The 12,720-nt window shown below is 42.8% G+C and overlaps 1 protein-coding gene across 10 annotated transcripts in view; it reads left to right on the top strand.

The window, feature by feature from the left end:
• Window positions 1-12,720, top strand: part of RALGPS1 (Ral GEF with PH domain and SH3 binding motif 1) — a 407,684-nt gene that overhangs the window by 25,058 nt on the left and 369,906 nt on the right. For 8 of the 10 annotated variants that reach the window (XM_064291416.1, XM_064291415.1, XM_064291413.1 and 5 more), the window contains exons 2-3: window positions 11,033-11,112; window positions 12,174-12,619. The exons of 1 other annotated variant lie outside the window; for it this stretch is intronic. In XM_064291416.1, the coding sequence (XP_064147486.1) occupies window positions 12,610-12,619 (10 nt within the window). In that variant the 5' untranslated portion in view covers window positions 11,033-11,112; window positions 12,174-12,609. The remainder of the gene's footprint in view (window positions 1-11,032; window positions 11,113-12,173; window positions 12,620-12,720) is intronic. One more of the 10 variants, XM_064291410.1, reaches the window with a different exon arrangement.

The following is a 12,720-nucleotide window of genomic DNA, read 5'->3' as shown; positions in this document are numbered from 1 at the left end:
CTATTTCTTGAGCTTAATAGTTACGCCTGGCTTAATTTGAAATAAGTACAAGAAATAGGGTATTACTTGTTTATACCTGTATCAAGTAAAGTACTTGATTAGGTTCAAACTAATGAAACTTTGAAATATCATATCGTATGTATACATCGGAAACCCTGGTGGCGTAGTGGTTAAGTGCTACGGCTGCTAACCAAAGGGTCGGCAGTTTGAATCTGCCAGGTGCTCCTTAGAAACTCTATGGGGCAGTTCTACTCTATCCTGTAGGGTCACTATGAGTTGGAATCGACTTGATGGCATTGGGTTTGGTTTGGTTTTGGTATGTATACATCTACATGATGTATGAAAGAATTACAAAAATGTAGAGTGAAAGGACGTTTAAAGATTAGCTCAACTTTCAGTTTTATAGAAGAGGATACTGTGCCCAGAGAAGTGAAGAAGTTTGCTAAAGAGTTGTTACAGCTGGTAAGTGATGGACACGATACTGGACCTTTGCCCACAGCCTGTCCAAGAAACTTTCAATCCGTTAGGTGAATGGTGAGTGGGTCAAAAGGAATCTACACTACTTTTGGGTACATATCAGGCCAGGACTCATCTGCCCTCCTTCAAGAATGAACAAATAGAAAAACTAAACCCTAGAGAGGGACCACTGAGAAGATTCAGCAGTATAAAGGGAGGTAAACATGGCATGCAAGGATAGAGGGAGAGCATGCTTTTGGAAAAAGGTTACCTCGCTAAACCGAAGTAAATTTCAAACATCATCTGCTTTGTTCTTTCAGAGAAGTTCTAGATACTATGAAAGATAAGATGATGAGACAACAGAGTGAGATGAAAAAAAGCTTGTAGACTTAACATAAGGAAATGAATAATGTAATGGCAGCATTTAAAGTTAGCGGCAATGTGGGAAGCCAAGGAGTGAGGAGGAGGACAAACTGGCCAATCTCAGAAGGTGCAGGAAAATAGAGAAGATACAAGTTTGGGCGATGTCTGTTATGGATTGAATTGTGTCCCTCCAAAATGTGTGTTGGAATCCTAACCCCTGTATCTGTGGATGTAATCCCTTTGGGAATAGGGTTTTCTTTGTTATATTAATGAGACCATTATCAGTACAGGGTGTGTCTTAAATCAACCCACCTTTTTTTTTTTTTAAACCTGCCCACTTTTGAGATATAAAAAGAGCAGATTAGGCACAGAGAAGTAAGCACAAATGGAGGAGAAGGTGCATGCTATGTGAAGATTGCCAAGGAATCAATCAAGGAATGCTAAATCTACAGAAGCTGAAGGAGATCTGTCTCCAGAGACTACAGAGAGAGGGCCTTCCCTAGAGCCAGCATCCTGAATTCTGGCTTCTAGCCTCCTAAAATGACACTAAGAAAGAAGCCCTGGTGGCGTAACGGTTAAGTGCTTAGCTGATAACTGAAAGGTCAGTGGTCAGAATCCACTGTGTGGCTCCACAGGAGAAGAGACCTGGCACCATGCTCCTGCAGAGATTTCAGCCCAGGAAACCCTATGGGGTGGTGTTACTCTGGCTTATAGGGTTGCTATGAGTCGGAATTGGTTTGATGGCACACTACCACAACAAAAAACTATGAGAAAATAAATTTCTGTCCCTGAAAGCCGCTTGTGAGATTTCTGTTATAGCAGTACTAGATAACTAAGACAGTGTCCTTTGATGGACAGGATTGGTCCAATGTATGGATGCCCAGAGTTCATAAAATGGAGACCAGAATAAATGGAAAAGAAGGAATGTTCAACTTTCCTGAACTGAAGAAGCACTTGAATCTGTATATTATAAGAGCTTATCATGAATCAGGCAAAATTAGCAAAAATTAACAAATGCTTAAAGTATCCAGGTGAATTTTTTTAAATTTTGAGAGTAAAGAGAGGATACCCAGTATCCAGGCAGAAAAAAACTAAAGAAAATTTAGGTGAGGTTCAGACATCACACTTCTAGATGTTAGATGTTTTGAGGTAAAAGGATTGTGACCTAAGAATTTTATATTCAGCCAAATTTTTGTTCACATTTTATGGTAACAGAAATTCTTTTTCAGTCATGCAGTGACACAACTACATTACCCATGCAGCATTCCTGGGGCTAAAAATAACTAGAAGGCATGCTTCAGGAACTTAGAGATAAATCAAAACAAGAAATCCATCAATGACCAAGTCAGGGTCTGAAGGATTAGAAGTGACGTCACCCAGCCGTAACAGCTGTAGCTTATTCCTTTGTCCCACTCTGGAAAGCCCTACCTGGATGATGCATCTGAGTTTTAAACAGACAAGTATAAAATTATTTCTAAATAATTATTGTAATTATGATCATAAAATAGAATAAAAATGAAGTAATGAAAGAAGATATATAATATTAAACTATAATTAACAGAAAAAGTGGAAATAAAATTCCAGTTCAAGCAACAGTGGTCTAAGGGGAGGAGAAGTGGAAAGAAAAACTGCTAATCCTCACCTTTTATATAGAGAGGAGAAGGTAGATATTCTTATGGAATTGATAATTCTCGGTAGCATCTCATCATATACTGAATTGGTGTTTCTGAAGAAATGTAGAGGCCCTGAGATTTAAACACCACTGGGCAAAAAGGGCCAAGCCACATGGACGAATGGACTTTATACACTTTACCAAAATCCTGAACTCATTGAAGGAAATGTTCACATGCAGCATACAGCAAATAATGGGCAGGCATAGATAGAGGGTGGCTGCATCAGAAGGACGTCTAGCAGCCCCTCTTTTTTGGCACATTGGTGAACTCTGCCCAGGAGGAATCTGATAAGGGCTTGTACAAGTCTAGGTCCAGGTCCTCCTCTACTCCTGCTGACTGTAGGATCCTCAGGTCTACCTGTGCATCCTTAGCTGGACCCCAAGCACGGGATGGGCCATCTCTTTGAACCAGAGCAGATGTGCCAGCTCTTCAAAATGCCCAGGTTCTGCTGTCAGTGGCTCTTTGAAGTACAGTGTCTCAATTCTATTTACAGTGCCGTTTCTGTACCTCTTAGCTGTTCACAAATCCACAGTATGGGAGTGTTAGGAGGTGTGACTTCTCCAGCGTCAGTGAACACAGTGCCATCCATATACAGTGCTTATGTCTTTTGGTTGGAAGAGCTTCAAAATGCCGCCTGGTTCTAGGTGGGAAAATTTAACGGCTCCTGGATTGCATGCTGCCTGGGGCGGTTCCCCCTGTGTCCCGCTCTTGAAAGCCCTACCTGGATGATGCATCTGAGTTTTAAACAGACTAGTTGCTTTCTTTCTATGGTTCGTTGATTAAACACTTTTCCACTTGCAAGCAGGTGACACATGAATTTATACTTTTGTTCTGTATATGAATTTGGAACTTTCCAAGGCAAGCTAGTTCCTGGGAGGCCTCACCTGGGGAAGACATTCCTTGGATGGTTAGAGAGTATAAGTCAATGGCTTCTGCTCACCAGGGAGCCCAGGAGAACGAAAGGCAGTTTTGGGGAGATAAGCTGTCTGAATGGGATAGGTAGTGTTAGGCATGTACACCTCAAACTCCAGGCAACTGAGGACACTGAGGCCCAGGATCCAGGCATGCGTGGTTCCCTGTGACCAAGAGGAGAGGTGTGTTGACCTTGGGAAGATACTGATGGGAATAGTGGTCAAGCACAGTACGAGAGGGCAGGCACTTGATGTGAAGTGAGGCAGGCAAGCAAGTCTTGGTCTGGGCAGCCTCTGTGTTCATGGGATGGCCTCAGCTTGTAGCTTGTGATATCAAGTGCAGGATCCACCACCCCCTTCCCATTTCCTTGTGGGTTGGCATTGGCAGAGTATCAGGACTTCACTGGGAGTTCACCAGTAGAAATGAGACCTCAAGCCCAGATGATGAGGATGGGCTGACACGCTGTAGCAGTGCAGGAGGCATACGGGCCTAGGGCTCCTGTAAAACAGGAGTACCGGATCTGCAACAGCGGGGTGAAGCTGGAGGGCTGTTCCTGTTGGCTGTCCCCACCTGTTCAGCACATGGGTCCTTGCGCAGAGAAGGCTCAGTGGCTCCAGCAGGGGAGGGCCAGCAGACCAGAGCTGGCAGTTTGTGCTACCCTGCAGAATGAAGGTGCTAAAAAAACCTCTATGGGACAGTTTGAAAAGATGATGTGAGAAGAATCACCCTAAAAGTGGCGCAGCTATGCTGTATACCTGTCCGGTGTTTTATTAGCTAGAAAACATGTGTTCAGGCATGTTGAAAAGCACAGAGATAGCTTTCAAATCTTTCATTCCTCACATTTGCACAGCTCTTTAGAGTGCATAAAAAAAAAAAATTTTTTTTTTTTTTTTAGAGTGCAGTGTGTTCACATGCATGATGTCATTTTATCTTTGAAAAACCAGAATGGTGAAGTGACTTGTCCAAGGCCACACAGCAAATTAGAGCACAGCTGAGCTAGGATTCGTCCATTCTGTTCCATGCGTGACTGTTTTTTTTTTCAGGTTTCTGCTCAGATGACCCTTCTGAGAGAGGTCTTCCTTACTCACTTCATCTAAACTTGCCACCTCCCCAACTCGCTGTTTCACGTTATTTCTTTTTATTTTTTCATAGCACGTGTCACTCTGAATGGATCCTATTTCTGTGCATTGTTGTTCATTTCCCCATGAGTGTGTGAGCTACCTGAGAGCCGGGACTTTCTCCATCATGTCTGCCATTTATCATCAGTAGCTAGAACAGTGCTAGGTTGCAGAGAGTACTCAATGATCAGTGAATGGATGAAACAGTGAGTACCTAATGGGTGCTGAGCATGTGTGAAGGGCTATGGGTACAGATGTGACACCCCTCCCCCCAGCCTTCTCTCCCTTTTCTGCACTTAGTAGGGCAAGGTGAACCCTGTATCCCAGAGCAGCCTGGAAGGACTCGTTCCTGGGATTGCTGGTTGCCTTACTTGGGCTGTGAAATTGTTGGTCATCACCCAGGGGTCTCAGTAGCTGCAGGCCTCTGCCCGGAGTGTGACAGGGGTATGGTACTGCCTTTCCTGTGAGTCACACCTCTGCTAATCCCCAGCCTCTGTGCCTGTGACCACAGAAATGTGTGGGAGGAAGAGTTCTGAAAGACAGGGGTCATTGCTCTGGAGGCCTCCCCCACCCTACCCCATTTTGCTCTGCCTTGTATGGCCTGGATGTTTGAAATTAGCCCATAGGCTGCATCTTTAAAAAAAAAAAAAAAAAAATTTTTTTTTTTTTTTTTTTTTAATGCCTAGAGTCTTGAGTCACGGCCTGCTCTATCTGAGCTAGATAAAGGTGCCTGGAGAGAGGCAGTTGGTGGGGAGGAGAGTTGGAGAATTGCCCTCCTCTGGGTACCCACAGCCCCTGTGGTCCCCCCCACCCCAGGCACTCACTGGATCATAGTCACACATTTACTTGCCTTTTCCCCACTAGGTTGTGAGTACCCAGAGGGCTGGGCCCATGCTCTGCTACCCTGGCGTTGTGCGTTTTGAGTAAATGTACTGAAGGAAGAGATTCAGAGTCAGGCCCTTTGCCATGCATGATCTCATTTAATCCTGTATCAAACTTACGAGGTTAGTGTTACTACCCATATTGTACAGAAGAGGAAACTGTAACTCAGAGACAGTGTAGTACGGTGTTTGGGAGTGCATACCCTGGAGCTACACTATCTGGTATTAAATCCTGGCTCTGCCACTTGCTGACTGTGTGAACTGGGGCAAATTATCTCACCATCTGTTCTTTAGTTACTTCATCTGTTAAATGGGGATAATAATAGGGTAATTGAGTATTCAGTGAGTTGGTACATGTAAAGTGCTTCCAACAGCACCCAGCTCAGAGTAAGCTTATATAGTGTTAGTAATTATTGTCGGTGGTTGTTGTTATCAGATTGGCTAAGGAACTTGCTGAAGGTCTTCAATCCAAGGCTGCTGAACTCTGAAACTGTGACGGTGTTCTATAGATATCATGCCCTAAGTGAATAGCATAGAGTAGATGGTTGATCTGTGTAAGTTGAAGCCAGCCTTATCTGTGTAAAAATACTTTAAAGCTCAGAAAAGACTTCAGTGAGGCAGCTGAATTCAGTAAATTAAAAATAACTTTTCCCCATACATCTGTGGTCAATTGATTTTCAACAGTGGTGTCGACAGTTAAATGAGGAAAGAATAGTCTTTTGAACAAACAGTGCTGTAACAACTGGAAATCTGTATGCACCTCACACCATATACAAAAATTAACTAAACATGGATCAAAGATCTAATGTAAGAGCTAAAACTATAAAACTCTTAGAAGAAAATGTATGTGTAAATTCTAAATATCTTGGACTAGGCGATGGTTTCTTAGAACAGCAAAAGCACAAGCAACGGAAGAAAAAAATAAATTGGAATTCATCAAAATTAAAAACTTCCGCTTCAAAGGACGCTATCAATGTCGAAAACGTTATGCTAAGTGCAAAGACAATGCACAGTATGGGAGAAAATACTTGTAAACTATATATCTGATAAGGATTTAGTATCCAGAATATATAAAGAACTCTTACTACTCAATAAAAAGACAAATAATCCTATTAAAAAATGAGCAAATGATTTGAGTAGACAATTGCCCAAATGGCCATTAAACGTATGTCAAGGTTTTCAACATCGTTAGTCATGAAAAAAACAAAACCAGTTGCCCTTGAGTAGATTCTGACTGACAGTGACCTTATAGGACAGAGTAGAACTGCCCCATAGGGTTTCCAAAGCTGTAAATCTTAACAAAAGCAGACTGCCACGTCTTTCTCCCTCAGAGTGGCTGGTGGGTTCGAACTGCCAACCTTTCACTTCACCACCAGGGTTCCTTTCACTAGTCACTAGGGAAATGCAATTGAAAACCACAGTGAGATACCACTTCACACCCATTAGGGTGGCTATAATAAAAAAGATGGACAGTAACAAGTGTTGACGAGGATGTAGAGAAATTGAAACCTTAGTCCATTGTTGGTGAGAATGTAAAATGGTCCAGCCACTTTGAGAGACAGTTCGGTAGTTCCTCAAACATAGAGTTAAACATGGTAATATGACTCAGGAATTCCATTCCTATGTATATACCAATGGGAATTGAGAACATATGTCCACACAAAAACTTATATTTGAATGTTAATAGTGGCATTATTTGTAATAGCCAAAAAGTGGAAACAACTCAAATGTTCATCAACTGATGAATGGATAAACAAAATATGGTATATTCATACAGTGGAATGAAGTACTGATTGATGCTGCAACATGGATGGATGTCGAAACATTGTGCTAAGTGAAAGAAACCAGACACAGAAAGCTGCATAGTACATTATTCCATTTATACAAAATATCCAGCCTCCAAAATCCATTGCTGTCCAGTTGATTGCGACTCATACTGACCCTATAAAACAAAGTAGAGCTGCCCCATAAGGTTTCCAAGGAGCAGCTGTTAGATTGAAACTGCCGATCTTTTGGTTAGCAGCTGAGTTCTTAAGCACTGCACCACCAGTGCTCCATGAAATATCCAGGAGAGGCAAATTCATAGAGACAGAAACTAGACTAGCAGTTGCCAGAAGCTGAGGGGAGTGGAGAATGGGGGGTGGCTGCTAACGTGTATGAGATTTCTTTTTGAGGTGATGAAAATGTTCTGAAATTGGAAAGTTGTGATAGTTGCACAACTTAGTAAATATACCAAAAAACCTCTTCAAAAGGGTGAATTTATGGTATGTGAATTATATCTTAATTTAAAAAAAAGGACTTTTCTCATTGTTAAATGTTAATTGTAGAAAATAAGAAAATAAAGAGACAAAAAACAGAAATGAGCAACCAGTATCCCATTGTTAATACTTTGGGGGTATATATGTCCAGACCTTTTTTTAATGTGTCAGTCTCAAAGTTGAATTGGTAGACCATTTTATTCTCTCTTTTCTGTCATGAGTGGTATTAGAATTAGAGTCCATAAGTGTGTTCTTTTTATTGGGTTTTTGTTTTTTTGTTAGTGTCTCCCCGTAGTTGGGTGCTTATGTTGAAAGCAGCATTTGGCTACAAGTGGAAACAGCACCATATTTAGAGTCCCTAGACCCAGGTTTCTGCTCTGACTCACATTAGGTTTGCAAGTTTAAGAGAGGCATTTAACCTCACTCTCCTCATCTGTAAAAGGGATAAAAAGCAAACAAACAAAAAACCATTGCCATCAAGTCAATTCTGACTCATCATGACCCCGTAGGACAGAATACGAATGCCCTATAGCGTCTCCAAGAAGTGTCTGGTGGATTCGTACTGCCATCCTTTTCGCTAGCAGCTGTGGCTCTTAACCACTACGCCACCAGGGTTTCTGTAAAAGGTATAGTAATATTTACTTTGTGGTATCTCATCCACCAGAATGGCTAAAATGTAAAAGACAGACAATATCAAATGTTGGCAAGGATGTAGAGCAACTGGAATTCTCATGCCTTGTTGAAGGGAGTACAAATAGAGTTTAGCCGCTTTGGAAAACTGACATCATCTACCGAAGCTGAATATAATACCTTGTGACCCAGTAGTTTCACTCCTAGATGTCTACCCAACAGAAATGCATATGCATATGAGTATGTACCAAAAGACATGCACAAGAATGTTCATAGCAGCAGCGCGTGAAATAGCCCAAACTGGAAACAGCCTTGGTGTCCATCAGTAATTGAATGGACAAAAACGTTGTAGTATACATCTGCAATGGAATATGGTAATCAATAAGAATGAATGAACAATTCCATGCAAAAGTCTAGATGAATTTTATACTGTTCAGTCAGACACAAAAGAATATATACTCTACAATTCCATTTGTATAAAATTTAAAAACAGAACTAATCTTTGCTGTTAGAAGTCAGAATGGTGGTTACCCTTGGGAGGTGCGTAGTGATAGAAGATAGTACGAGAAGCTTGTGGGTGGCTGGCAGTGTTCTCTTTCTTGATCTGGGTGCTGGTTACATAGGTATGTTCACCTTATAAAATTTTTTTGAGCTATACACTTATATTGTGTGTACTTTTCTGTATGTATTTTGTATATCCATAAAAACTTTGTTCAAAACACTAAAAAAAGCATATCAATTCTCTTGCTCTCATTAAAATTTATTAAAAATAAAGATGAAAAGTTTTTTGTATTAATGCATAAAATAGAATAATTTAAACATTTATTTCATCTAGCTCTTTGAAATTTGTTTTATGATGCAAATGATCTAGTGGTACATGAGAATGTGTCTTTAATTTGGAAATAAATACATTAGAGGTGCTTGCCTAATTTTTTTCAAAATAGTTGGTAATGATGGATCAAAAACTTTGGTGAGCAGTGGCTCAAGGTGTAACAAAAGGAAGTAGCTGAGCAGAGACCCAGCTGTGGGAAGCAGCCCAGCGAGTGGGTGAGCCTCGAGCAGTTATGTATTTCTCTAACTGGTTCGTTACTTAGTTACTGGAGCTTGAAGTGTGGGGCAGAGAGCGCAGGGTGGTGGTGAGACTCAAGGGCGGTCAGGCCTCTGGGGATCTTGGATTCTGTCCACCCAGGGAAAGGGCTGAGAAGAATGGTGAAGAGGAATCTCTGAATGGTGAGAGGATGAAGGGAAGGGGTTACTGGCAGGGTATCTGAGCAGAAGAAAGAGATGTCAGCAGAGTGGCCAAAAAGAGTAAGGAGATGGGAGGAGAGAAAGAATAATTAAGCTATAATTAGGGGTTGAAAGATGAATTTTCAGAAAGAGGGACTGGTGAGCAATGTTAAAAGCTACCAAGAGGTAGGAGAGCATTAGACTAGTAGACTCAGCAGTTAGGAGGTCCTGGTGACCTGGGAGAGCCCTGATGGTGCAGTGGAGCTCGGCTGCTAACCAGAAGGTCAGCAGTTCAAATCCACCAGCCACTCCTTGGATACCCTGTGGGGCAGTTCTACTCTGTCTTATAGGGTCACTATGAGTCGGAATCGACTCAATGGCAGTGGGTTTGGTTTTTTGGTTTTGTGACCTGGGAGGGAGCAGTGTGTACTGAGCTGTCAGGTAGGAGGTTCCCGAGGGGATGGGTAGTGAGAAGGTGTGGTAGTGAGGAAGTCAGCAGTGTCTGACTGAAAAACAGACTGGAGTTCAAGAGTCAAAGCTGTTTTGAAGAAAGGGGAGAACTGGTGATATTCGTAGAGGGAAGGGCTGATGGAGTAAAAGAGGCTGAATTTGTGAGATAGCAGAGTGACTGACCGAGGGAGAAGTGGAAGAGGCTGAATCACTGAGCCCAGGGTAGGGGCCATTGCTGGCTGTCAGACTTAAACCTCTTTCGCTGAAGTGGGAGAGAAGGACCAGGAGAAGATGCAGAAACATTTTGTGTGGAAGGAGGGACCCGAGGGAACTGAAGCCAAGACAAGCCTTCTCAGTGAAGGAGGCTGTGGGGCTGCCTGCCAACACTGGACAGGTGTGGATTGTGGCGTAGGGGCATAAGAGATGGGGTGCTTTTGAGTGGCCACCATGGCGAATACAACATGAGCCAGCAGTGGACTCTCTGCAGGTTCGGAGGTCCATCAACAGGCACCTCGTGCATAAATGCTTGCATGTGCCCCTGGGGCTGCGGACAGGTTGGCCCTGAGTTGGGGGGCATGCTAGACACCCCCTCCCTTGCCACACACTCATTTTTCAGACAGCCATGTGCCCCAGACAGCCATTTGTCTGGGCACTCCTGAGATCCTCTCTTGCCTGGCAGTCCTCGAGGCCTTGGCTGGTATTTTTTGGTTGGCTAAAATGCATTTCCCATGAAGTTAACATTATTCTTGGGGTTAGAGTCCCCATACAAGTCCTCACATGCTTATTTACCATAGCATGTGTCCAAAGCATATGAGAAAGGAGACGAGTGACTGAAGAGGATGCATCTATTTAGTTCAGTGATTTTAGGGCAGGCTTTGCTACCTAATAGGCTAATGATGATATCAAATATTGATCTATTGGGAAAATTTTTGACATTTCAAAAAACAGGTTGAAATCAGATGTTGTAGCGCTATATAGTTGGTCTGACCTGGCTGACCTTTGAAAAACAAATCTTACATATAGAACATTGATGTAAATCAAATTATTTTCCCCTAATTTTACAGCAGCTACTGTTCGGAAAGAGACGTGCTGGGATGGTATGTCCTTTTGGCCTGGGGATTTTGACGCCCAGCATATATTCCTGGTAAGTCAGTACACTGATCTGTGGTGACATGTGTCCTCTTGAGCAGATGGCCATGCACTGTAAGGTACATGCTGGGTATAGGTGAGCCAGGTGGTGTTCAGTCAGAGAAACTGCCTACCAAGTGGAGTCTGATGGGGCTGAGGAGTACAGAGTGGTTCTTGGGGCATCAGGCATCCTCAGTGGTTTTTTTTCTCACCAGATTAAGCTTTGGGGCTTCCTGTATTGGTTCTGAAATCAATGGTTTTCTTCTCTTTCTTTCTCACTCTCTCATGCTGCCACCCAGAAGGTAAATGTTCTGTATCTAAGTCCCCAACAGCTGGGGTTACTTGGGCAACCTCCTCCGTCTCCACCTCGGTGAGGTCTCCGGGACTAACGACAAACCCCTCTCACTTTTTCCATTTCAGCTCCCCTCCTCACTTTCAGCTGTCATTGCTTAAAACACTTGATCAGAAAGGGCAAGTTCACAGTGCTTGGCCATGTGGGTTGTGGAGTAAGGGAATATGATACGAATAAGACATGATCATTTTCTTCAAGGGACTGCAATCCTCTGGCTAACCTCTTGGCTCCTGCTCTTATTCTTGAGATTCTGCTCACCCTGTTTAGTGATCTCCTCTAAAAATTCTTTTCTCCTACTCTCTAGCTGATGGGAGTGCTCCTTTCCTGAAACCCTCAGACATTTGTTTTAACCTCCTCTTGTGGCCCAACCACATTCCGCATTAGATATGTTTTTGGTGTTCCCCAGACCTCCTGTCTTACACCCTTGACTAGACTTCGAGCTTAAGGCAGAGGCTGTGTCTTGCCCATTATTGTATCCTTTTGCTCAATGCCTTACAGTAAGTTCTCAATAAGCGTTTCAGGGTTGAAGCCAACATGGACTCTGTTATGGTTCCTGGCATCCATCCCCTTTGTGGCCGTGGCAGTGGCCCTCAGATCTTGAGGTGTAACATAAAAGAATTTGGGAAGAGGCAGAGAGTGTTTCCCTGGAAGTTTCCTGGGAGATTTTATTCAGGTAGAATCACTCACAAAAATATTAAAAACTGAAATATTAAAATATTTTTCAGATTCTTCTAGTAGCCTCGCCCTGCTGTCAACCTTTTGTCACTGAAGAGGCAGCTTCTTATGCCTTGCTGCCCAGGAGCCCAGTCTTTCCTGATATTCTATGAATAACTACACCACAAGTACTTCAGAGAGTGCTTAGAAGAAGAAGCAAGTTACCTAAAACTTACATATTGGTGGGATTAGCTTCCCTAAAGAGGATGCTGGAAAGAACTGCTGGTTTAAAGCAAAGAGCATAGGAGAAAACTGAGACTCAGAGATAAGTAATTTTCCTGAGGTCACACACAGAAAGTAAATAGCAGAGCTGGGCTTTGAATATAGGTCAGTCTGGTTCTAGAACTGGAGTTCCTCTCTTCTGTCTGTGCTTTCGATTCTGATTAAAGATGGATCCCATGAGAGAAGCTGCAGTTGCCACTGCGCCAGAAGCTCAAGCAGCCCATCATGACCAGAGGTAAGGAAACTTCACCCATCAATAGGCAAAGACCAATGACAACACATTTAAGGAGACTTGGCCATAGAAGGTAGGGAAGACAAGCTTCACACTCAGCAGCA

The sequence above is a fragment of the Loxodonta africana genome, chromosome 9, assembly GCF_030014295.1.
Source record: "Loxodonta africana isolate mLoxAfr1 chromosome 9, mLoxAfr1.hap2, whole genome shotgun sequence".
NCBI classification, from domain to species: Eukaryota; Metazoa; Chordata; class Mammalia; order Proboscidea; family Elephantidae; genus Loxodonta; species Loxodonta africana.
This window is presented reverse-complemented; position numbering and strand designations above follow the sequence as displayed.